Source organism: Loxodonta africana, chromosome 22 (assembly GCF_030014295.1).
Source record: "Loxodonta africana isolate mLoxAfr1 chromosome 22, mLoxAfr1.hap2, whole genome shotgun sequence".
NCBI classification, from domain to species: Eukaryota; Metazoa; Chordata; class Mammalia; order Proboscidea; family Elephantidae; genus Loxodonta; species Loxodonta africana.
The window spans coordinates 25,584,529-25,611,073 of NC_087363.1; the positions used below are offsets into that span (position 1 = coordinate 25,584,529).

At 44.4% G+C, this 26,545-nt stretch overlaps 2 protein-coding genes across 11 annotated transcripts in view; one reads left to right on the forward strand and one right to left on the reverse strand.

Annotated features, from left to right (window-relative positions):
* The window catches only part of KLHL18 (kelch like family member 18), a 64,432-nt gene extending 55,552 nt beyond the window's left edge, over window positions 1-8,880 (reverse strand). For 2 of the 3 annotated variants that reach the window (XM_003409689.4, XM_010589856.3), the window contains exon 1: window positions 8,651-8,880. In XM_003409689.4, the coding sequence (XP_003409737.1) occupies window positions 8,651-8,779 (129 nt within the window). In that variant the 5' untranslated portion in view covers window positions 8,780-8,880. The remainder of the gene's footprint in view (window positions 1-8,650) is intronic. The other variant, XM_023547778.2, reaches the window with a different exon arrangement.
* A 214-nt stretch (window positions 8,881-9,094) lies between these two features.
* KIF9 (kinesin family member 9) overlaps window positions 9,095-26,545 on the forward strand; it is a 48,772-nt gene continuing 31,321 nt past the window's right edge. For 3 of the 8 annotated variants that reach the window (XM_064274630.1, XM_023547775.2, XM_064274629.1), the window contains exons 1-9: window positions 9,272-10,544; window positions 14,551-14,648; window positions 16,134-16,299; window positions 18,154-18,260; window positions 20,212-20,436; window positions 23,355-23,438; window positions 23,551-23,643; window positions 24,382-24,529; window positions 25,245-25,309. In XM_064274630.1, the coding sequence (XP_064130700.1) occupies window positions 10,358-10,544; window positions 14,551-14,648; window positions 16,134-16,299; window positions 18,154-18,260; window positions 20,212-20,436; window positions 23,355-23,438; window positions 23,551-23,643; window positions 24,382-24,529; window positions 25,245-25,309 (1,173 nt within the window). In that variant the 5' untranslated portion in view covers window positions 9,272-10,357. The other 5 variants (XM_064274627.1, XM_064274628.1, XM_064274633.1 and 2 more) reach the window with 5 other exon arrangements.

Sequence of the window (26,545 nt, forward strand, 5' to 3'; positions counted from 1 at the left end):
ATAACACTATTTACCCTTTTCAGACTGGCTTCTTTCCCACAGCAACATCCATGTCTTTTCATGGCTTGATGGTTCATTTCTTTTTATCGCTGAATGATATTCCATTGTATGGACATGCAAGTTTTCTTACCCATTTACCTATTTAAGGACATCTCGGCTGCTTCCAATTTTTGGCAGTTACGAACAGAGCAGCTACGAACACTGCGTGCAGGTTTTTCTGTGGACATAACTTTCCAGCCTGTTTGGGTAAATACTGAGGAGCATGACTGCAGGATCATATGGCAAGGCAGCGTTTCACTCTGCAAGAAACTGCCAAACTGTCCTCCAACGTCTTGTGCCATCATGCGTTCCCACCAGCAACGACTGAGCTTATTTTTTAAAAAGCATTTTTGTGTTCTGATCAGATATTCAGCACTCTGTACCCAGATGTACCACTTAACTGGGTGAACTACCGATCCTCTATTTTGCCTGCCAAAAGCCCAAACTCTGACCCTTACCTTCGACACCCGAACACAGACGGTCAGGTCCACTGGGACACAGGAGCCATCACGGTCTCCTCTGGCCTGCCATTCAGCAAGCAGCTAAGCATCCCCAGCTTCAACTGGGACAGAAAGGGAGCACGGTGTCTATTAATGCTTTGGAAACACTCTGCTTCCAGATACAGCAGAGCTACAAGCCTTTAAAGGTGAGATGCAAAACTCAACAGTAACCTCTCCCTGTCGGTTATTTAATCACCAACCAGCATAGTTCCATGAGAGCCAGCACTGAGCTGGAAAAAGGGAGCCCCTCAATTCTGATTAATCTGTACTCTTTAGCAAGAGGTGCTTCCAGTTCCTACATACTGTGTGGAAACTACAGAAGAACATGCTGGGGGCAATAAAGCACTTGTAAACTGCTCCAAAGGCTTCAACGTTACAAAGGCCGTATCAGTGTACAACAGGGGTCAGCAAACCTACCAGCAGGTCTGGCCACACCTGTTTTAGAACACAGCCACACCCATTCGTGTAAGTACTGTCTATGGCTGCTTTTACACTGTAACAGCAGAGTCCAGTAGCTGCAATTGAAACTGTAAGACCCACAAATCCTAAAATATTTACTATCCGACCCTCTACAGAAAATGTTTGCCAACACCTGGCACACAATCTTGTTTCACCCTCTTTTCTCTCCAACTGGAATCAAGTGGCAATGTGATCAGCTGTTTGGGTGGAAAAGGCCTTCCGAAGCTTACTACAGGGAAGCTGGCAGATTCCATGCCAGAGAGGCAGCAAGAGTACCAACACTCACCGAATCGAAAGTAGGCAAGTAGATGCCACGCTTGTAATTTAGGAGGGGTTGGGAACACTCCTCTCAAAAAGCAATGTGGTCTCAGTTTCCATCAACCAGTCTATAAACTCAGCCTACAAGCTCAACCAGGTGGGGCCAAGTGGCAAGGAATGGAGTCTCAGGTACAAAACAATAAAGGAAGCGCATGCAGTAAGAAGCACCCCAACACAAACTTCTGAAATGGATCCACCCTGCCCGCCAAGCTCCAGAAGCCTCAGGGAGAGCCACCATGAATGCTGCTTGGGTGATGACCAACTTTCCAGGGTATACCTCCAACTCCCTTTCCCCATGAACACATCAGGCATAATCAAGCTCTCTCATTCAGCTATCTGTCCAAATTTAGCAGCATTACCCACACTATTATCTGAACAAGAAAGAGATCAAATCTGACTTTCTGATGAATATGAGTTCGTATCACATGTGCTCTGCTCTGCAAGGAGCATGTTCTTCCTCCTCTCAGCTCTAACTGCTCAATAAAAAGGCACAATGCTGAAAATGAACACAATGACCTGAAAAAAGTCAGGAGAAAACCCTGGGAATGAACAATGTTCAGAAGTACAAGTTTTCCAGTACAGTGTAATTTCAAAATCAAAGGGTCACAAATTCATATGTCTAAAAGACCAGGAGGAAAAGCCTGCACCTTTCTTCTCTCCTGGAAGAGGACAGCAATGTTGCACACGGACACACACATCACTGCCCTCGTGCTCAAATTAAAAAAAAAAAAAAAAGAATCCGCTGCCATTGAGTCAGTGTTTGTTCCCTACTCTGCTTCATACCATCAGCAGGCAGGTAAATAATATGACCCAGGACTAAAGCCTCCACCAGTAAAGAGCTGTGTTGATCTCAGATAATATAGCTTTGTGCCTTGGGCAAATCCTTAATATTTCTAAGCCTCAGGGGTTTTTTTCATTTGTAAAAAGAATGGCTTTGGTAGAGGACCTCTATGACTCCTTTTAATATGCATATTCTACCCCTATGATTATATATACTATGTATATATATACAATTATATACAGTATAACTCATTACATGACCCATAGCATAAAAATGGCGTGCATCAACAAGTCCTTACTTCATTTCCTGATTTACTTCTCCACCTACTCTTTCCTCACAAAGTCACTGATGACAACAAATTAGGCAAGACTGTATAGCTCCTGAAATCAGTTTCAGTGAAAATTGTCGTTAGTTGCCATCCCAAGTGTACAGAATAAAACTGCTTCATCAGGAAGGAGCCCTGGTGGAGCAGTGGGTAAGTGCTTGGCTGCTAACCAAAAGGTTGGCAGTTTGAACCCACCAGCCACTCCATGGGAGAAAGACGTGGCAGTCTGCTTTCATAAAGATTTCAGCCTTGGAAACCCCATGGGGGCAGCTCTACTCTGAGTCCTATAGGGTCACTGTAAGTTGGAATCGACTCGATGGCAACGGGTTTGGTGTTTATATGGTTTACAAGGCTGTGACCTTTTGGAAGCAGATCACCAGGCCTTACTACCTAGGTGCCTCTGGGTGGGTTTTGGACCACCAACCTTTCAGCTAGTAGTCAAGTGCTTAACCATTTGCACCACCCAGGACTCCTGAATATTGTGTAGCTGGATTTAATGGGTCAAAAGCAACTATTATAACACTGTACCTTTCACCCGTGGAAAAGACATTGGCTTCTGAAGGTAAAACTCTCAGATCTGGGTTCAAAATCTCTGCAGGGGCCTTGGGAAAATGCTGAGAAGATTACAGTAAGCAGATCTTTCAGGAACAATTTATCAGTGGCTAAAATACAAAGATGGAGTCCTTGGGTGGTGAAAATTGCTAAGTGCCTGACCACTAACCAAAAGGCGCCTCAGAAGACAGGCCTGGTGATCTGCTTCTGAAGGGTCACAGCCTTGAAAACCCTATGGAGCAGTTCCATCTGCATACATGGGGTTGGCATGAGTTGGAATCGACTTGACAGCAACTAACAATAACAACAAGCAAGCAATACAAAGTATGTGTGGTGTGTAAGGGGCTCCCCTCTCCTTTAGAAATTTATGAATGAGAAAGTAGTATGCAGATTTGGTGATCCCATTTTGCTCTCACAAATATGGAAAGATAAAAGGGGGTATATAAGTTGAGGGTGGAAGAGAAATATATGAGTCTGGTGGCTCCAGACCTCAAGAGTGAGAAGTCATGGGGAACACTCATTCAATCTGGGGTGTCTGCCCAACTGGTAAAACCCTGTTGAATCCGACAGGAAGAGAACTGCCTAAGCCTTGGGTTCTGGTAGCCCAGAGGAAAGGAGATGAAACCAACCACTGGGAAGAGGGCAGGAGAGCTTCCATGGAGGCACACCTCTCTTCCTTATGCCACAGGTTGCTGAGAAGTCTTGCACTACCGTCTTTCTAACCTTTAAGATAAGGTGGTTTGCCAAGGAGAACGACCATTGGCTTTTTATGACAGGAGAACAATATTCAGTTGGATTTACATCCAAAGATGGGCTTCAGAGGAACTACCCTCAAAGCCGAAAGCAAAATTTTGTATGTATGCAATTGTATATATTTTTCTGGGGAGAAGGTTCACGGTTTTCGGATTTTCAGAGGTTCAAGTCACCATAGATACAGAATGTAATAAAAACAAATGGATTATCTTTTTCTGTTTCGCCTCTACTCAACTATCCAACAGGCTTCCAAGGAGCTTTTCCAAAAAGGAAATTAAGTATTTCCAAAAAGAAAATTAAGCCTAAGTGCAAGAGTTGACAGTAGATTTTCAGACCATGGCATGCCGGCTGATACCCACTTGCACTATCTCCCTAAAACTCAGAAGACAGAAAAGATAACATGCTGTTAAGGATGAGTACATTGACCTCAAGTAGATTAATTCACATCGTAGCAGCTGAAATCAGTTCAGTCACCGTCTGCAGTAGAAAGGCAACAAGAGAAAAGGAAAGAACATCTGACCCAGAGTACTGAGACTAGGAATCTAGTCCTAGCTATACCTAATTCACTCCCTTGTCCTTCTGGACTTGTGTCATCTGTAAAATGCAGGTTACTGAAGTAGAGCAAAGGTTTGCAAACTCTTTTAAGGCAGTTAACATTTTATATCTCTCAAAATTCATCAAATGCTATAACAAATTCAAAATGGGAAGTTGGACATACACATTTATGCGTATGTCCACTCTCTCTGGCAATGTCATTAAGTTCTGACTTACAAATACCTACTGCTTATTGAGCATTTACTACACGACTGTTTTAAGTGTACTAACTAATGGAATCCTCAACACTCTTATCAGATAGGGACTAACATGGTCCCCATTTTACGGATCAAGAAACTGAACCTATGAGCGGTGAAGGAACTTGCCCAAGTTTTCATAACTAGTAAGTGGCAGAGCCAGGATTCAAACCCAGGCAGCTCCAGAATTTGTTATAACTGCTTCTCAGACTGACAATCAAAGAATAGCTAAGGTATAGGCTCACAAGGAAAAAACAAAAAAAAAAAAGCAGAGAGAGACAGGTTAAAAATGTCAATAAAATTTTAGAAGATGAGAAGCAAATGAATGAGTAGTAAGGGACTTAGATGGAGAATATGAGTGATGCAGACAAGAAGCCAATTCTCACTGCAGAACTCCCTCCAAAACCCAACCACCGGAGGCAGCAGTTTCCTCTGAAGGTGAGAGCAACAGCAGGGGCTGAAAACAAGCAGTACTGGTCCCTCCCCCAGACAAGGAACTGCTCTGCTCCTTCACTGCCCCAGCAGAAGACTGGAGGCTTACTCTCTGCACAGGATGAACTAGAGACCCCAGACTTGGGTAACCATGGCACCACCGAAGATAAGGAAGTAGCACCATTCCGAGGGATTAAGATAAAGTCTGCATACTAAGCAAAAGCCCCAAGTCCCCTCTCAAAATAAGGTTCCCAGAATGGTAACAGCCAGGCTTACACCACCACCTAGGCAGAAACCTGGAGGAAGAACTGTAGACTCAGACTGTAACCCAATGAGAAAGACAGGTTCATCATCCTACAGCTGTGACTCTCAGAATGCGGTCCTCAGACCAGAAGTAGGATCACCATGGAACTTGTCAGAAATGCGAACTGTCAGGCACGTGCCAAACCTACTGAATCAGAAATTTGGGGGTGGCGCCCAACAACCAACACTGTTTTTGTTAGTTTTTTTTTTTTTTTAAGGTTCCAAATTAAAAAAAAATTATTTATTTTTGTTGTTGAAAATATACACAGCAGAATATATACCAAATGAACAATTTCTACATGTACAATTCAGTGATACTGATTACATTCTGCAAGCTGTGCTGCCATTCTCACCCTCCTTTTCTCAACTGTTCTTCCCCCATTAACGTAAACTCACTGCCCCCTAAACTTCCAATCCAACCTTCCCAAGTTGCTGTTGTCAATTTGTAGGAATCCTGGTGGCACAGTGGTTAAGTGCTTGGCTGCTAACCAAAACATTGGCACTTTGAGCCTACCAGGTGCCCTTCGGGAGAAAGATGTTGCAGTCTACTTCTGCAAACATTATATCCTTGGAAACCCTGTGGGGCAGTTCTTCTCTGCCCTATAGGATCACTGTGAATCAACTCAGTGGCAACAGGTTTAGTTTGGTTGTCAATTTAAACCCATACTGAAAGCTCTTCAAAAGAACACAATGTACCCGACTGAGTCAGTATAACTATGTGGTGCCATGCTACCACCACTGACTGTTCTGACAGGGATCACAATGGAGAGTCCTGGACAGAGCTGGAGAAAAACGCAGAACAAAATTCTAACTCAAAAAGAAAGACCAGACTTGCTGGACTGACAGAGACTGGAGAAACCCTGAGAGTCTAACCCTAACCCACGGACACCCTTTCAGCTTAGTAATGAAGTCACTCCTGAGGTTCACCCTTCAGCCAAAGATAGGACAGGCCTAAAAATAAAACGAGACTAAAGGGGCACAGCAGCCTAGGGGCAAGGATGAGAAGGCAGGAGGGGACAGGAAAGCTGGTAATAGGGAACCCAAGACTGAGAAAGTGTTCACATGTCATAGGGCTGTTAACTAATGTCACAAAACAATATGCATACTGTTTAATAAGAAACTAGTTTGTTCTGTAAACCTTCATCTAAAGTACAAAATAAAAAAGTAAAAAAAATAATAAAAAAAGCACAGTGCTCAAGGCAGGCATTCTTTACTAATTAAGCTAACCTATTGTTCATTTAAAGATTTCAGGGGATATTTTTGGTTTAAGGTTTAGAGATTATCTCAAAGCCAATAGTTTCAGGGGTTCACCCAGCCTCACTGGCTCTAGAAAGTCTACAGTGTTTTAATAGAGCTGTCAGGTGATTCTAGTGTTCACTAAAGCTTGAGGATAACTGCTCTGCATGAGGCCCATTAGTCAATAAGCCCATTCCTCACCAAAAAGCTTCCAACCAGCTTTTTAGTGCCTGTCTATTTGGAAGACACTCTGGAATCACCAGAAATTTGAGGAACGCCTCTATCATGAAAGAGACAGACCAAAACAGACTCCACAGATTAGCTCTGGCCCCCATCATCATCACATTGCTACTTAGCTACTCTTCGGGCTCTGCAGAACGGCTTAAATAAACCAATGACTTAGACGTTCTCTATGATCCTGTCCAACTCTAGCCAATGCCTTTACGCTGGTCTTTACGTTTCATACCCTTGAAATTAAGATAGCAATTTAGACTGACACTCTTGGTCAGAACTACTGTTGATATTTGTCCCTGTAAATGAACAATAAAACATTTTAATGAAAAAACCATACAAGCATTTTTCTGCCAAAGGTATCCTATATTTTGTAATTTCATTAAACGCAGAGTTAAAACACACAGTTTTAATTTATGTAGAAGTATCTGTGACTATTCTGCTCTGGCATGCCCTTGTTGCTTTTCTGAGTCTCACATACTTTCTCTGGCTCACCCCTGCAGCCCAAATCTAAATTAAAAAATTTTCTCCTATTACTGCTTTGCACCAGTCTCTACTCATCCTGAGTATTCTTGCCACAACCACGTCATTCTTCTGCTTACACATCTCTAGTGGCCTCAATATCTTCCATCACGTAATCACTGCCTCCTTTAGTACAGTTCATTTTCCTCGATCCCCTTGGTCCCCCTCTCTGGCCTGAAAAGATCCCTTCCCCTCTCAGACCACTTCACTCCTCTCCTGGAAAATAACCTCCTTCAGGCGGGGTTTAGGTCAGTGAAAAACTTACAAATGTCAGTTATTATGCAAAGAATACTACAAATATTCTCGTTTTATTCTCATACTAATACTGAGTATTAGGATAGGAATCACTCTATTTTTACATTTGGAAAACTGAGGCTTAGAGAGATTAAGTAATTTGCCCAAGGTTACAACTACGATTTTAATCCAAATCCTTCTGTCTCCAAATCCATACTCTTAGCCATTCTATTCTATCGCCTCCAGAGATCTGACTCAAATACGTGGAAGGAAAGTTTCCTTAACTCTGTACAAAGACTTTTGTTTAAGAAAAAAACAAAAAAGGGGGTCCTCCACAGATGCTGAGAGCCTGCCAGCCAAATCACAGCGCAGGGCGTGCAGTATCACTTCCCCACCTGGAGGGCTCCACATGGCTCAGCAGCTTGGCCAAGAAGCAACACAGCATGTCTCTCCAGCAGGAACGGACGGGAAGCACAGGAGGGAGACTGGCTCTTGAGACCAGAATGCTGGTGGGGAACAGGCAGTTACGAGATCCCTCCCCTACTGATGTCTGCACCCCCCTCTCCACACAGCCCATCAGCCCAGCCTCCGGGACCTCCGTGGTGGCGGGGAGGTGGAAGGCTTCCAGGGTGGGGCAGAGCAGCTGCCCACCCCAAAAGATTTCCAGATCGGGTTTTAAAAAGCTCTTAAAAGACAAGATAGTAATCTAAAATTCAAGTCCAGGCAATGACTGCTAATGACAAACCTGCGCCTCTACAACAGCACAACCAACTTCAAAGGACGCAAAAACATCTTTATGAAAATAAAATGCTTCAGTAGTGCCCATCGGAAGGCACACCCGGCCACCGCCCCTTCTTCCATTGAGGGGCTGCAAGTTCATTTTCTCTGCGTTACAGAATAGGGAAGCGGACACCCCAAGGTCTCCCACTCCAAGGGCCTAAGTCGCGCTCCTCCTCGCGTTCCTTCCAAGGGCTGAGGAGCTGTCCCTCACTGCCTCTCACCGGACCTAATTCCCGTCTTGCCCCCGCTCGGCATCTCTCTCTCCCTGAACTTGGTCCCTCTCCAACCTTCACACCCCAAACCTCACCCTACTCAACCTCTCTCCCTCACCGCCCCTCTCTCCTCCCCATGCGGCTCCACTCCCCTCAGCTCCCAGCCGCCCAACCCGCGGTACCTTGAGCGTCACGTCGCACAGCTTGCCCTGCCGCCGGATCTCCTCCATGACGCCGTAGCCGCGACTAGGCAACTCGGACACCGAGAAGTGCACCAGATCCTCCAGCTCCTCCGCGCCGTCCTCCACCATCTTCCCCGGCCGCCTGGACTGCGCAGGCCTGGCCGCCCGGCTCTATACTAGGCAGGGCGGGGCGAGGAGGGGCGCCTGTGGCAGCGCGGAGCGTGGGGCCGGAACCGGACGGGCCTGCGCGGCCGCCGTAACCGCAAGCTCCTCTGCGCCGGAAGCTCTGGCGCCCCGCTTCATGGTTCCTACGCTGCCTTCGTTCCCTCTCTGCCCCGACCCTGGCTTCTCGCTTTCAGCTGCCGCAGTCTCGCCGGATCAGTCGGTGCCATCTCCCGTCTTCTTCCGCCCTACCCTCACCCGTATCCTCGGCCTAGGACCGCAGACTTCATTTCCGCCACCACTAGACACTTCCGGAATCCCCGGAAGCGGCTCGTTGTCCTGGCGACTGTGTACACAGTCTGTCAGCCACGCGTGGGCCGGCCGAATCGCATGCCGGACTTCGGCAGCTGCAGCTGCCTCTGGCGCGCTCCGGCCTCGCGAGCGGTGAGCAGGGGCCGCGCGTCTTCGGGGGCTGGGAAGGAGGGAGGCCTGACAGGGTTGTGCGGCTGCGTGGCGGGCAGCGGTGGGGTCCGAACGTCGCTCCTGTCCGGAGTCATCGGGCTTGGTTCGCTCGGTTTTGAAGCGAGGGGTAGAGAGCTCGGCATCGCCGGGACTTCTTCAGCCTGGCGGTGGCTTGCGTGTTCGGAGCTAACGTTCCCTTGGCCTCACGAGAGTCCCACGTCGCGCCTGAGGCTCAGGGGGCGTGAGGTGGGGGAGCCAGAGGTCATCTGGACTTCTGCAGTCGTCAGCTTCCAAACTGGAGGGAGCTTCAGGATCGCCAGTCCGAGTCCTTCGCTTTACAGATGAGGAAGCCGTTCCAGAGAAGGATGGGAATGGGTTCAAGCTCCACTGCTGCTCGGCCTCTAGACAGGGGTCCGGTACGTTGGATGAGAGAGGAGAAACACTGGTTCTACCTGGGCCGTGTCTGTGTTTAGCGCAAGGCTGGGTGCTGTTGGGCCTTGGTTGTGGGTTCAGTTGCTGCTGCTGCTGTTGCCGCCGCGGTTGTGGCTATGAGGGTATCCAATGAGGGACCATGGTCTGGGCAGGAGATGCTGGCGGAGCGCTGAAAGCTAGGGACCCGCCTGGTGCCTACCGCTTGACCCTCCAGTCACTCCCTCTCCTCTTGGTGATCCTTATTTGTGCTGGGTGGCAGATCTGTTCATTCTACCCCTAAACAAATGAGAAATCGGAGAGCCTTGCAGAACAGAGGACTCCTGATGGCAATTCAGAGGCTCATCTTGCTACACCAGCCATACTCAAGGGCTGTGCCCACCAGAGAGGGACATTCCCCTCAAGATCCTAAGGGAGAAGGACACTACTAAAAGGGAGGGTGTGCCGAGGTGCTAAAGAAGGCTTCCTGCCAGTGGAAGGTAACCAAGTGTCCTCCTGGAAAGGCTGTGGGCCCAGGGGTTGGAGGTGGTCTGGGAGGGGAGTTAACATCATGTATTCCTTGGAATGGCCTGGATGTGAGAATAAATCACTCTTTCAGTACTGACTGAAGATGGACCCACAAATGAAGATTCAACCACCCTTTGACTTCCAGCCATGACCATCACAACCAACCGCCATTTCTTGAGTACCTGCTCTGTCCTGAGCACTGTTCTGGATGCTGTAGGGGGATTCAGAACAGATAAAGGGTACAGTCCTTGCCCTCAAGCAGCTTGTAATTTAATTTGGGAGCTGAAACTCATTCAAATGAAGCGGCGTAAGAACAGTAACAAGCGGTATTTCAGTAAGTTCAAGATAGCATGGGGTCCCCAAATGTCTGGGTATTGAGCGGCTGCTAAGTGGCAGACTCGCAGGCTTGCTGCATGCCCAGAACCGTGGGTGTGGGCATAGGAAGGGCTTGGGGAAGTGCAGATGGAGGCGACTGCATGTGCACGTGCATGTGGCAAAATGCAGGGCAGAGGAGGGGCAAGCTCTAGGGGAAGGGTGATGCTTCATACTGCTCTGTGCTACCTTTGTGCTGTTGGTGGGCGCAGGATCCTGGGAGAGAGGACACCTGCCTCCAGAGATCCCTGCTTCTTCAGGATCCCTTTCAGAGGGCACCCTGGGCAGCATCTGAACTTGCCTGGGGAGAAAGGGGTTGATGTGGGAAGTGATTCCCTGAACTTTAGAGCTTGAGGGTAAGTGTTTCATCGAGCCAGAATACACCTCCCCTCACTCTCAGATTCCCAATAGTCGAGAGCAGAGTGAACTTGGATATGAGCTTTTCTCTTTGTTTCCCCAGTTGAGAATGCATGTTAGAGCTGTTTGTGGCTTTTCATTCCTAGATCTCAATTTTGCAGACAAAAATGTTAAAACGTAAACTGGGCAGGCCGTTATCCTTGCTTACCCCAATATCTTGCAGATTCATTTTCTAAAAATTATAAAGTTTCAGTGACCCTATAGTGGCTAGGAAAAGACTTCCAGGACATAATTGACTTGAGGAATGTCGGAAGTATGCACACACTCTGCAATAGGTAAATACGGAAGGGTTTTGTTTGCTTATTTGATTTGATGTTTGAAGGGCTTATAACAGGAATTTGAAAATGAAATTATAGTTTTATTTTGTCCACATTATCGAAACTGAACTGAAAGGACAAGGCTTGTGTCTGCTTAACTTGCTTATGTAGGGATACGTAATGCCACTTGATGATACTTAATAAGCAAGCTATTTTTCCCTTATTAACTGTGTTGATGTTGCTATCATCTGATTTGAAGATGAAATTGAGTCAGCTCCCTATGCTTCCTGTTCCCCTAACTTTCTTCATAACCCACTGCCGTCAAGTGATTCCAACTCTTAGTGACCCTACAGGACAGAGTAGAACTGCCCCGTAGAGTTTCCAAGGAGCACCTGGTAGATTCAAACTGCTGACCTTTTGCTTAGCAGCTGTAGCTCTTAACCACTACACCACCAGGGTTTCCGACTCTCTTCATAAATTCAGCAAATTCCTTAGCTGGTTGTTTTTTTCTAAAGTGTTTTGAAGAGTTCTGTTTAACGTCAACACCTCTACCCTGCCCCATGAAAGTACACATTATGTTAGGGACAGAGGCCTCATTTCTTATTGAACTGTTCCAACTCTGATGGAGATCAAAAGAGAAGTTTATGACACAGCATGCATTCTGACCCCTCGGTCTTTGTCTCCATTCAAATTCTGTTTTGTATATTATGGAGCACTTTTTTAATGCTAAGTGGGTTTTTAATAGTTTTTTCTTTATTCTCATGATTCTTTAAAAGTGGAATTATTGAAACTGGAGAGCCCAGTCTCAGGATGACCGTAAACTACTTAAGGATGTTGTTAAAATTATGAAAAGAACAAAAACAAAATCTAAAACATTAGATGGATCTTAGAAAGAAAATCGTATTTATTTGTAATAGTAGAATTCTTCAAACAATTTAAAATCCTATTATGTTAATTTGCCCAATAGTTTTGAATAATCAAGTTAGTATATTTAATAGACGTTTATCTTGTTTTCTAATATTACTTAACTAGATTTAACACAGGAAACCCTGGTGGCGTAGTGGTTAAGTGCTATGGCTGCTAACCAAAGGGTTGGCAGTTTGAATCCGCCAGGCGCTCATTGGAAACTCTATGGGGCAGTTCTACTCTGTCCTGTAGGGTCACTATAAGGCAGAATTGACTCGACGGCACTGGGTTGGGTTTGGTTTCGGTAGATTTAACACAATTAGTGATGATTGCAGATACTTAGTTTGCTTTAGAATTCTTGGCATTTTTCCTCAATATTTCATCCTTTGTCCTTAGTGTAAATAATGAGACACCTGAAAAGCTGATTAAGTTTTAAATTCCCCTTAAAGCAATTAAAATCAGTACTATTATCACCTCTATTTAATAATTCTTTTTGCTTCTCCCCCCTATGTCAGTGCTAGAACCAAAATTTGCTGTCTGATTAGTGTTAAGTATTTTTACACAGGCACTCCTAAGAGAGGGGACTAGTGTGATTTGACCATTGGGGCTAATATCCAATAAAATAGGAGATTTCTTAGTTATCATTTGGTGGGTTGTGATGCGATTCAGTTTTTTTTTATCTTTATAAAGTATTTTAATTAGAAAGGATCTTAGAGATCAATTAATCTTCTATTCAATGCAACAATCCCTTTTGTAGGTGTTTACGGTTTCTACCTTAGAAAGTCTTTTCCGTTACGCGACAGCTCTCTCAATATTAGGAAAGTCATTTAGCTCCCTGTCACATTTTGCTTCCCTGTCTTTTCTATCCATGAGCTTTCATCTTATACCATGAAATCACATCAAAAGTACTTAACGCATTTTATTATACATGGTAATTATTTGTAATAGTATAAATGAGGGAAGGCAAATGCAGTCGATTCTTGTTATTTGTGGTAGTTATGTCCTGTAATGCCACAAACACTGAATTAGTGAATACGGAACCATTGTTCCTAGGGGAAGTACGGATTTAGGTTCCTGTGAGCCTCTGGTCCCAACATTTTCATCAGCCGATCAATACATAGCCTTCTCTGAAACATTTTTTTCTCTGTAAGGCTCATCGTAGCCTTCTTGCCCTTAGGAACACTAGAATCACACACAGCCTTCTTACACTTAGGAACGCTAGGCAGCACTGTGCTTTGGGGCCATTTTAAGCAGGGAATCACCAAGAAAAAGTAAAAAAAAAAACCTGGCACTAAATCGACTGCAAAAAGTACACTTATTTACAATTCCTCTAACTCTCTTTGTAAGTTCAGCAAATATATGAGAATTGAAATAAGATGGCAGAGTATCACCTTGGTCAGCTTCAACTGGGAATGTGCGTATCAAGCAGCTCAATTCTCTTGCTACTCGGTGCGTGCCTGCAAATGACCACAAAAGAGTCATAAGTATTGATATGAGGTTACAAGTAAATTTTAGTGAGTAGGTGAATTCAAAATATGGAATCCATGAATAAATGAGGATCGACTGTATATGTGTGGCTACCTGAAAACAAATGATAAGAACATAGCTAGTTTTGGGGGGAGGAAGAGGAGGTAGTGGACTGTATGACGTTTCTTTCAGTGGAGTGGCAGAGAAGAAAGACTTTTTGATACTAAACACACACACACACACACAAAACCATTGCTGTCGAGTCGATTCTGACCCATAGTGACCCTACGAGTCTATGATGATGATTTGATTGTAGACTAGATCAAGTAGACCCTAGAGGATGTATTTCTGATCTATTTAGGCTAAGGGAGGTAGAGGTGGGGGTGCTGTATCCCAGGGAAGGTAGTTAATAAAAAAAATAAAATTAATGCTTTAGAGGAGAATATAAATGAGGCAAAACACAGGTGGTCTCAGATACACACAGAACATTTCTGGAAACCCCATCTAAGAATAGGTCACTAAGGAGAGCACTCTTTCTGCTTTGTATTTGGTCTCTTTAGGGTCGTTAGTGGAAAATGGTGAAACAACCTGTGAAGTAGGAAATATACAAGCTTACTGAGCAGAGTTCTGTGGGTAGAGCATTAAAATGCCCAGGGGTATAAAGAAAGCTATCCTGTCCCTGTCCCTGTCCCTGTCCCTGTCCCTGTCCCTGTCCCTATCCCTATCCCTATCCCTATCCCTATCCCTATCCCTATCCCTATCCCTATCCCTATCCCTATCCCTATCCCTATCCCTATCCCTATCCCTATAGGAAAGGAACAAAAGGACTGCATATCACTCCTTTCTGATCTTAATGAGCCACACCTCCCCTTCTGATTGTTGTTTGATGATGACTACTGAAAATTTCACTGTTCTCTTTAGCTAGAATGGGTACGAGAAAAAAAGTTCATGCATTTGTCCGTGTCAAACCAACTGATGACTTTGCTCATGAAATGATCAAATACGGGGATGACAACAAAGTAAGTGCAACGCATTTGCCTTCACCTGCCGGGGCTTCTCTCTGTCCCACCTCGCTACAGTGTGACCTTGTTTCCAGACAACCTTTTAAGGACCAACACAGAACCTCTACAAGTTCAGATGGACTCTCAAGTTTATCAAGTCCAAACCACCTCCCCCTCCACCTCCTGCCAACATACACAATTTTATTGATGAGGAAGCTTCTCAGAAAAACCCAGTTATAAAGCTCCCATTTTGAATTGTATTTTTTTGGGTAATAAGTTTACCTTTAAACAAAACTGACACAAAAACTGATGCTCGTACATGCTCATAAAACTTTCTGGTGAACACATCTGTCATTTATATAATCTCCGAGAGGGGCACAGTGAAAATGTCTTGAGTTGATCACTGTTAAGACATTCAAGAGGACTAGAAAGATTTCTGCATCCCTGTGCCCTTGCACTGACCTGAGAACCCTTCTGAAGCCTCTGACAGGCTTAGGTCAACGTGAGACACTATGAGGAAGTTAGGTGTTTTCATTAAGCAAACATTTGTGGGCCTACTATGGGCAGCATTGAGTTGGTCTTTAAAGGAAGAATTCAATGATAGGCTGTTAAAGGCTTGAAGGTCCAGACATTCAGAAAAGTTCAGTGAAGCCCTGTGAAATGTGCCGTCCTGGATATGTTTTCTAGGAACACACAGCATTTAAATGAGCAGAGCAGAGCCCCTTCACTGGGTCTTGATTTTTCTGCATGTGGCCAGGTCTTGACTCCTGGATTAGGGCAGCCAGTCAGTGTAAGATTTTAACAAGAGTCTGTTTACAATAGAAGTCCCCGTCGAGAAGATTGAAATCTACCCTACCCAGTGAATTCCTAAGCCAGCTATCCTACAATGGCTTGCTGAGGGGCAGGTGCCTGAAAACCTGCTGATTACAAATAGGTTGGGCACACTCAATTTGCACTAATACCAGTGAGTAACTGTGCTGAGAAGTCCAGAGTCTTTTCTCTGGCTATTATTTCATCATTCCTCACATTGACCCCTAGTATGTTTGTAGAAATAGGTGCTTACTGCAGCACAGAGCTGGGGGAGGCCTCACTGCCAGCAACCAGAAAGATGGGACTCCAACCCACTCTTCTTTCCAGCCTAATTCAATGTACCTGATTGAATATACTTAAATCTTATTTAGTGAGAATATGATGAATTTGCTTGACTCCGTATTGTAGGTAAGGGAAACGAAGACAGACATACCTTGTAAACTAGGGTGAGATGTATCGAAACTAGGAAGTGCTCCAGTCTCCTAATCCTTCCACCATCAGGGATTGTGTGGCCTTTCTGCAGTAGCCCCCTTCTCCCACCCCAAAGATTTCATCTGGAATATCAGCCCACATGTGGAAGTCCCTCTTCTTCCTAAAGTTCACTTCTTTTATCTCCTATAAATCAGACCTCAGCTATCGGTGGTTTTTAAAAATACATTTCCTAACAAATCACTTCTCTCTCTTTCGTCCTAGAGCATTGACATTCACTTAAAAAAAGATACTCGTAGAGGAGTTGTCAATAACCAGCAGACAGACTGGTCATTCAAGCTGGATGGAGTTCTCCATGATGCTTCCCAGGACTTGGTTTATGAGACAGTCGCAAAGGATGTGGTTTCTCAGGCCCTGGATGGCTATAATGGTAATTTAGTTCATTAACTGTTGCCTTACATAAGAACCTGCAGAGCTCCTCCCAGAGGAAAAGGCGCAAGTATTCTGTGGTGAATAAATAAAATATAACCTTATTTACTAACATCTGTTTACTTACTTGTCTGTCTCCATGTTCTTATGGTGGAAAACTGACTGTTTGCTTGGCCATGTAATGGGCATGGTGTAATCCAGTGTCTTGGGATCCTACCTTCATAGGAAGATTAAGTGGGCCCAACTCACTGTAAGTCCTGGGGGCGGTCAACTATTACATGTTTTAAATCCTTCAAATGTTAGTTTTGAAGATGTGCCTTTATGATGAGTTTGATGGGGTCTGAACACTTTTCCCTCCACTACCTGCTAGGTGTTATTTCTTTTCATTCTACCAGCATGCTCAATCTACTATTGATAGTCTAGTTGAAGATTATTTACATTTATCACTAAAAACTTGAGTAGAGTTTAACTTTCTTAACAAATTAAGAACAGTGTTGGGAAATTTTTATAAATTTTTTCCATCTACGATTTGTTTTTTTAGAAGTTGTCCTTAAAAGAGTACGTCACACGTTCTAAACTTTGCCCATCTGGTGCCTGCTGTCTAGAATGTCTGTATTTTGCTATTAGCGAGCCACGTTTTAGGTCTTCTGTTTAAAAGTCTATTAAGCATGGATGTCCAAACATTGTGATTTATCCCACAGGTGATACATAGTTATGGTCCCATTGACCCAAGGATGTTTTCATTGGTTGTCATGACTCCCTGAGGGGACGTGGTCCTGAGGAGGTGGAGACAGAGGAATTAAGGCCCAGGGAGGTTGAGAGTCTCGGGCACAGGGCACTGAGGAACCATGAATAGGCTCTGAGTCCCAGCTAGGGGCCAATTTCAGCTGAAGTGACTCCTTCCTGCTCGTTTGTAAATAGACACTGTTTCTGGCCCCTCTCAGGTGCTGATGTTAGGATACGTCATATAAAATCTCCCAGTCCCAGGAACTAGGTCATCCATGTGGCAAAGGCAAGCACTGGTTTCTCTTGCCCAGCACTGCCTGGACAGGTTTGCTGCGTAAATATCAAGAAGCAGCCTTCAGTTTGGGGCCTGGCTAAGGCTGCCCAACCCAGGAGGAAGAGCAGGTGGGAACCAGAGTCTAGAGTGACTGCATGGTTCATGTTCCAGACCCGGTGGTGATATGAGAGGTACAAGTAAAAGGCTCCCCAGGGTGGGCAGTGAAATGGAACCAGATCAGGCCCTGATTGTGGTGGTCCTATCTCTAGAAGTTACATGGGACCAACCAGCAACCAACCTACAAGTGCTGTGGGATCTTGCGGTCTGCAGATAATTTTCACCATTGGTACAAAATGCCTTTATTGTTCCATATCTTCCTGGGAATTTTGAAAGCCCCTGCTGCCTGGCCAGTCCCGCAGGGAGGCCTAGTTCTGAGACCCTGGCAGTTCACAGCCTTGTTAAAGAAGGGCTGGAGTTCAATTCTCTGGCCTCCCTCCTCATCTTTCTAGGAAAAATTCTGGCTACCCTTTCCGTAACGTTCCCTGCCCTTCTCAGAAGCTCTAGGGCCAGGTCATCCACTGGTGAAGGAAACAGTAGATTAAAGCATGGACCACAGACAATACCCATGTTTTGACTCTTCATTTATCTCCCTGTTCCCCTGCCCACTCACCTCCCACCATGGCAGGAGTTCCTGATGCTCTCGTCTGTACCTGCTGGCCACCTTCATGCCAGGACCTTCTAGGTGGCTCTGGGTGTACACTGGACCTGCAAGGGACAGCATCCTAGGGGATGGGAATGCTGTCCTTGGAGCTATTTTCCTGGATGTCACCGAAGTGTGTTTTAAAATGTTTGCAGGCACCATCATGTGTTACGGGCAGACAGGAGCCGGCAAGACATACACCATGACGGGGGCAACTGAGAATTACAAGCACCGGGGGATCCTCCCTCGTGCCCTGCAGCAGGTAGAAAGTGGGCCCGCGGGTGGGATGCTACACAGGTCCTCTCTGCCACAGATGCTGCCAACCCCAGGCCAGCTACTAGGGACAGTGGGGTCCACCCCTCACAGGAGTTGGAGCCCGTACTGGAGCTGGAGACAGGGTATGCACAGCTGGCAGAATGGGCAGGGCCAGAGGTCTCAGGAAATTGGGAATTCAGGGCTTCAGCCTCTGACCCACACCCATGCTAAGTCTGTTTCCTCATTTGTGAAAGAAAGCATTAGGTGTGCTAAGTGGCCTCCTGCTGCTCTGGAGGTCTGTGATCCTGTAATTAAGGATTTGGAGGTCTTAATCACGTTGCTTCCTGGTGTTAATGGAGGGGAGGGGGACGGGAGTGTGGATCCTGGCAAAGTTTCCTTACTGGCCTGCTCTGGCTTCTTCCGCAGCCCCTGAAAGAGCAGTCCAGGGAAGAAGCAGGCACGACCTGAGCTCTCAGGACTGGGTCAGCCCTGGGAGTCAGAAGTGTGACCGAAAACAGGGCAGAAGGGCCTTCCTTTGGGGTTCCCTAGCCTGGGTTCTATGAGGACCCTCTGGAGGCAGGAGGGGAAGGGCCTTCCCTCAATGCCATCTAAGGTTTTACAGCCTTGGCCTGTAAAAAGTATAAACCACAGATATAATTTTGAGTTTTCCGGTAGCCACATTTAAGAATATAAAATTGAACAGGTGAAATTAATTTTAATAATATGTTTTATTATCCCAAAACAAACAAACAAACCCATTGCCTCAAGTCAATTCTGACCCATAGCGACCCTCTAGGACAGAGTAGAACAGCTCCATAGGGTTTCCAAGGAGCGCCTGGTGGATTCCAATTGCTGACCTTTTGGTTAGCAGCCAAGCCCTTAACCACTGTGCCACCAGGGCTCCAGGGGCTCCTTTATTATCCCAGTATACCTAAAATACCACTTTAACATGTAATCAGTATAGTCATTATTAATGAGATATTTTATATTCTTGTGCTCATATAAAGTCTTTGAAATCTAGTGGGCATCTTAAACATAAAACACCTCCATCTCAACTTAGACATTAAATATCTATCAGAGATACTTGATCTGTATTTAGATTTCACAGAATTTACATTTGAAAAAGTAGATTCCCATAACCAAGCTGTTCTAAACATACTTAAAAGTTTACCAATAACGGAATCGAGTATCAGTTTTTAAATTTAAATTAATTAAAATTAAATAAAACTTCATTTCTCATTCACACTAGCCACATTTCAGGTGCTCAGTAGCCACCTGTGGTTCGCATGTCCCGTATTTAGCAGCACCGGTCTAGACTGTTAGAGCAAGGCAGGATCTCAGGTATCAAACAGCCCAACTCCCCATTTGATAGATAAGAAAATTAAGGTCCAGAGGGGAGATAGGACCACTCCAAAGTCACCTGCTGATAAGTACTGAGGAGGCTACTAGAAGTCAAGAAGGTTGAATTCTGGCTTGGCTTCTACCCATACTAGCTGAGTGACCACAGACAAATAGTTTTATGGCGTGGAGCCTTTCACAAATGGGTATTGCCCCAACACTGCTCCCTCATAGGAGGATAGAATTACGTAATGGATATGAAAGAGACTTATAAGTGCTGAGACCCCAGACAAACCAGAGATCTGTATTCCAGAATCCTCGCCACTCATGGCTCTACTTCTTGGGACTGTACAAATATTAGCCAGTCTGTAAGTCAGGGCTCAAAAAAACTACAAAAGGATAAGAAAAAAAAAAAAAACCCTATAAAATGATATCTCTTGATGGACCAATAATAATAATAGTTGCTGACGATGGCCACCATACCAACTAGATTGTACATTCTTTTAGAACAAGGATTATTTTATACCTCTTGAGGCTCCCTCCTGAGGTAAGAACTCCCATAACACTAGCCAGTTGTTAGAGTTCTGCTCTTGGTGACTGCTGTCCAATCTCCCATCTAGGTTTTTAGGATGATCGAAGAACGCCCCACACATGCCATTACTGTGCGAGTTTCCTACCTGGAAATCTATAATGAGACCCTGTTTGATCTCCTGTCCACCTTGCCCTATGTTGGACCCACAGACACGCCCATGACCATCGTGGAAAACCCACAAGGGGTCTTCATTAAGGGCTTGTCGGTCCACCTCACAAGTCAGGAGGAGGATGCGTTCAGCCTCCTTTTTGAGGTGAGATCATCAATTCTAAGGGTTTCTTTCTCTCTCTCACGCTTCTCTTTTCTCTTCTCCTATCTCTAGCTCCCTTTGTCTCCTCTTTTTCGTCCTCCTTTTCCTCTCCCTCTCTCCCCCTTAATGTTTTATTTACTTAGATAATCAGAATGAAAATTAATATATGCTCATTTAAAAAGCTCAGGTAGTACTGAAAAAAATAGGAACAAAAAAATTCACTCATAATCTCTTCTACATATGGCAGCAATAATATCTGTTTTGGCTCATTCCCTTTCAGTCTTTTTTTTTACACACTTTTTTCTTTACATAGTTGAAATTGTCCTTATGTCTTTTTTTTTCATTTAACATTAAATCATGAGCATTTGTAGTATAAAAAAAAATAAAGATTAATGTCCTTAAAATATCAAGAGCGCTTTACAAACCAGTAGAAAGTAAAAAATCCCCCAAACCAAACCTATTGCCGTGGAGTCAATTCTGACTCCTAGTGACCCCTTAGGAGAGAGTAGAACTGCCCTATGGGGTTTCCAAGGCTGTAATCTTTACAGAAGCAGACTGCCACATTTTTCTCCCACAGAGCAGCTGGTGGGTTCAAACTGCCAACCTTTTGGTTAACAGATGACTGCTTAACAATCTCTGCACCACCAGAGGTTCTAGTTGAAAAAAAGAAAAAATCCCCAGTGTATGTTATTCTTTTAGAAGTCATATAGGCTGGAACTCTTATACATTACTGGTAAGAATGTAAAATGGTGCAGCCACTTTGGCAGTTTCTTAAAAAGCTAAACAAAATTTATCATAGGGCCTGGCAAGTCTACTCCTAGGTATCCACCCATGAGAAATCAAAGCATATGTCCACTTAAAGACTTGTGTATGTTCACAGCATCATTATTAAAAAATAGGGAATAACTTGTGTCCATAAACTGGGAATGGATGACAAAAATACAGTGGAAAACTATTTGTCAGTGCTACAACATGGATGAACCTCAAAAACATGGTGGTGCAGTGGTTAAGAGCTGGGCTGCTAACCAAAAGGTTGGCCACTCAAATCCACCAGCTGCTCCTTGGAAACTCTACGGGGAGGTTCTACTCTGTTCTATAGCATCTCGATGAGTCAGAATCGACTCGATGGCACATAACAACAAGTGACATAAGGCAGTCACAAAATATCACATATTGTTTCATTCAAATGAAATATCCACAATGACCAAATCTATAGAGACAGAAAGCATATCAGTAGTTACCTAGGGGAGGGAGTGGAGTGGGAAGTGACTGCAAATGGACCCCAAGGGAACTTTATTTGGTGATGCAACAGTTCTAAAACAGGATTGTAGTGGTGGTTGCACAATTCTGTAAATTTACCAAAAAATCATTGAATCTTAAAACAGTAAATTTTATGGTATTTAAACCATACCTTAATAAAACTTAAAAAAAAAAAAAAGTCACATTGAAGTCCTCAGGGTAATTTATGCCTGGATCTCTTGCATCTACAGGGAAGAAAGAGCCTCCCAAGTAACGACTGGGCGTTCTTGTCTTACTGTTGATCCTAACATTTTACCATGAAGAATGATGTTGCTGTAGGTTTTCAGTGGCTGAAGGGAAGTTAAGGAGATTTTCTTTGTTCCAAGTTGTTAGTGAAGAGTTTTTATCTTGAATAAGTATTTATTTATACCCCCTACAAGCAGCCACTCTCTGACTTCTGTGGTAATCATTTTCTTGGCTTCGTTTATAGCCTTACCACCTATAAATACTTCTTGAACAGCATATTTTAATTTTTTTGAACTTTATATAAAAGGAATCATATAGGAGGAATTCAATTATGTCTTGTTGCTTTTTACCTACTTATTAAAATTCATCCATGTTGTTGCTATAATTTTTTTCATTTTCATTATTTTATTCCATCATATAAATATTCTGCAATTTAGTTATCCATTCCACATCTGATGGATATTTGAGTTTTCCCAATTTGGAGATATTACAGACAATGCTGCTAGGAACTTCCTTATATGTATATCTTGGTACGCATAAACAGCTTTCCCTAGGTAAAGCTGAGGACTGAAATTGCTGGGTCATAGGTATATGTGTTGTAAGCTTCCCTAGATGATGCCAACTATTTTCCAATATGGTACATTCCCAACAGCTAGTTATTAGAATTCCCATAATGTCTTTAAATTGACCAATCTCAGCAATGTGTAGTGGTATCCCACTGTGATCTTGATTTGCATTTCCCTGACCACAGGTGAGATTCAGCACCTTTCCTTGTATTTACTGGCCATTTGAATTTTCTCTCTTATGAAGTACCTGTTCATATCTTTTGTTTATTTTCTTTGCAATTGTCTTTTTCTTTCTTATTTATAGGAATTTTTTTTAATATATTCTGAAAACCAGTTCTTTCTTAATTGTATGTGTTGCAAATATCCTCTATATCTCGTGGCTTGTCTTTTTTTTCTCCTCTATACATTTTTTATACATGGCATTTGATGAACAAAGGTTTTAATTTTAAGTTAGTTGAATGTCTGTAAATTTCCTATTTTGGCTTTTTGTGTAAAGAGCTTATAGGAGAATTTTTAAAAGTCTATCCTGATAGTCTATCTTTTAAGATTTTGTTCCATTTACATTTAATGTAATTATTGATATAAAACTAAATCTGTTGCCATCAAGTCAATTCCAACTCATAGTGACCCTAATATATTTGGGTTTAAATCTGCCATATAATATGTGCTTTCTCTTTGCTCCTTCTGTTTACTTTTATTATTATTATTTTACTTATTTTACATTCCTTTTCTTCTAGCTTATAAAAGAGGTTTGCCAGGATGGCCCAGCTGATGGCATTGATATGAGGTCATTTGTGTAGCTGTTGGTGATCCAAATAACTTGCTATTTTAATTTTTCAAAATATTGTCTATGTTTTCCTTCCTTTTCAGGGAGAGACCAACAGGATTATAGCCTCCCACACAATGAACAAAAACTCTTCCAGGTCACACTGCATTTTCACCATCTACCTAGAGGTAGGTGGAAGTTCTTGGATGGCCCCGGGAGGGGCAGTCAATTCCTCTGGGGCCTACGCATTCACAAGCGTCTCCCTGTTGAGATTCTAACCTCACTTTGAGTGTTTCATAGGCCCATTCGCGGACCTTATCAGATGAAAAATACGTCACTTCCAAAATTAACTTGGTGGATCTAGCAGGCTCGGAGAGGCTGGGGAAATCTGGGGTAAGTGGGGAAAGCAAGAGGTTCCTTCTCAATAAGCCGTGGGCCCTGTTTCTGGCCTAGTGCCTGTGCATGTTGGCCGTCTCTCATTGGATATTCGTGAACAGAGCAGTAGAACATGTGTGCTTGACCCTGAGTTGCTGGAAGGACAAAATTAGCAGAGGTGGAATAGCTGCTACACAGGGGCAGTTCCTACCTCGCAGTATTTTTGTAAAGATTCAATGAGATGATGCCCTCTAAACTTTAACAAGGTGCATGGTACTCAGTAAGTGGTTAGTAGTAAATACTGTGTGCCACTATAAGTGTTTCTCTGCATATGAATATGAGTATTCGCATGAATATTTGCGTGTGAGTATTAGCACAAGTATTCCTAAGAATATTCAGATGAGCATTTGTATGTACTTTCATGAGTGTATTTGTATGAATAGTCACAGGATTATTTGTTAGAATATTAGCACAAGTATCTGCATAAGTATTCCCATGTGCATTTATATTAGTATGAATCTTTGAGCATTAATGTGAATATCCATATAAATATTCATATTCACATTAGCGTTCACATGAGTATTCCTATGAATATTAGTTTTACCATTATTAGCCCAAGATGGGATACAATCCCATGACATTGAGGGAAGGCCCTGGTTCAGTAAAGGAGGCTCCAGCCTGGCCACAGACCTCCAGCATCATTCTGAACAAGAAAGACAACCATTCTTAATAGCGCCTTTGGTTTTTGGTTTGTAGTCCGAGGGCCGAGTCCTGAAGGAAGCCACCTACATCAACAAGTCACTGTCATTCCTGGAGCAGGCCATCATCGCCCTCGGGGACCAGAGGAGGGACCACATCCCCTTCCGGCAGTGCAAGCTCACCCATGCTCTGAAGGACTCATTAGGTGAGGGTGTGGTTGATGCCCAGGAAGGAGGGCATGAGCCCCAAGGAGGGACAAACCTGGCACCTCTGCCATTGGTGGTAATGGAATCGCCCCCGCCCTGTTACACAGATGATGTACATTCCTTTCACAGTGACCTTAGATACTCCTGATGCACTAGAATCAAGCACCATGACCTCTTATGCCCAGAACATGCCATGCTGCTCACTCCTCAAGTCCTTTGCCTGAGCTCTTGCCTTTACCAGGAATACCTTCCCTTTTCCCCTCGTCCCCAAACCAGCTGGCAGAATTCTTCATAGCCTTGAAGACCCAGGTGGAGGGCCTCTCCTGTGATGCCATCCTTTCCCCTGCAGCCTCCCTGACAGAGAAGCAGGGCCTGTGTCTTGTCATCCGTTTGTCCCCAGCCCTCAGTGTTGGGCCTGATAACAGTTATTAGTGTCAGGTCGTTAACTGAGTGCCACCACGAGCAAAGCCCTGGCTCACACTCCTCTCTGCCAACCCTGTGCCTCCCTGCCACACACCGTCTCTCCTCTGCTGTTCTCCCCTGACTCCTCTTACAGGTACATTAAGTCTTCTGTCTCCCTTCACTCTTTCTACCTTTTGTCTCCCAGCCTCATACATGCTTGGTGTGTCCTCTCTGACCCCCATCTGCCTCAAGGGAGTCTCTTGGCAGAAAACCCACATGGCTTACGGCACTTCTGTGTACTCCTTTCTGCAGGGGGAAACTGCAATATGGTCCTTGTGACAAACATCTACGGAGAAGCCTCCCAGTTAGAAGAGACGGTATGTAAAAGCCAGCCAATGTGATGAGGTTGGAATCCCTCCTCATGAGTGCCAGGGCTGGGTAAGGTTGGCTCCTGGCTGGTTAACCTGGCACATTAGCCATAAACATTGTCAAGAGTGGAGGTATCCACATGAGACTATGTGGGCAACTCCTGTCTGGAGGGAGATGTGAAGGCCAAGGGGGACAGAAGCTGGCTGAATGGACACAGAAATACAGGGTAGAGAGAAGGAGTGTGCTGTCTCATTAGGGGGAGAGCAACTAGGAGTATACATCAAGATGTATATAAGTTTTTGTATGAAAGACTGACTTGATTTGTAAACTTTCACTTAAAGCACAATAAAAATTAAAAAAAAAGACTAAAGGGGCGCACCAGCCCTGGGGCAGGGACTGGAAGATAGGAGGGAACAGGAAAGCTGGTCATAGGGAATCCAGGGTTGAAAAGGGAGAGTGTTGACATGTCGTGGGGTTGTTAACCAATGTCATACAACAATGTGTGTACTAACTGTTTTATGAGAAACTAGTTTGTTCTGTAAACCTTCATCTAAAGCTCAATTAAAAAAAAAAAAAAACAGTGGAGGTGTCCAGAGGGTGAGTCAGGGCCAAAATTGCTGAGAGAGCCCCAGAGCCAACATCCAAACGCCAAGTGCTTAGGGGCAGAAGCTGTGTGAAGGAAGAGGGCAAAGCAGGGGATTAGGCAAGCATGGGAGAGGCTGAGAGTAGCTTTGTCACGGGCAAGGGCTATGCTTCCTGGGATGCTGCTCCTTTGGGTGAGGACCAAGCAGGAGGGCTGATTCCTTATACTTCATAATCACATGTGTTAAACATCTTGAAACCACCACAGGCTTCCAGGCTGGGTTATAATGCTGGTGTGAGCAGATAGGTGTTAAACACCTGCCATGTGCATGGTAGTGAGAAGCAGCTGGGTAGAAGAGTCATACATGGCCTTGGGCCCCAGTGTACCCCGCCAAGCAAAGTAGATAAACCATGGCCCAAAGTAGTGGGAGAGGCCCAGAGGGAGGAGCCGTTCAGAGGAGGCTGGGGGGATTATTCCAATAGGAGGGTGGAGGTGGGCAGGTACTGAGCTGGGGTTACAGGATTGGTGGTAGGGTTGCATGGAGTTGTTCCTGGAAGAGAAGATGGTGGCACTGAAGGCATGGCCCAATCAGGAACATCCCAGCCTACTGCAGTGGAGAGTTTAGGCAGGAGAGGAAGACGAGAGGACAGTGCAGGGGCTG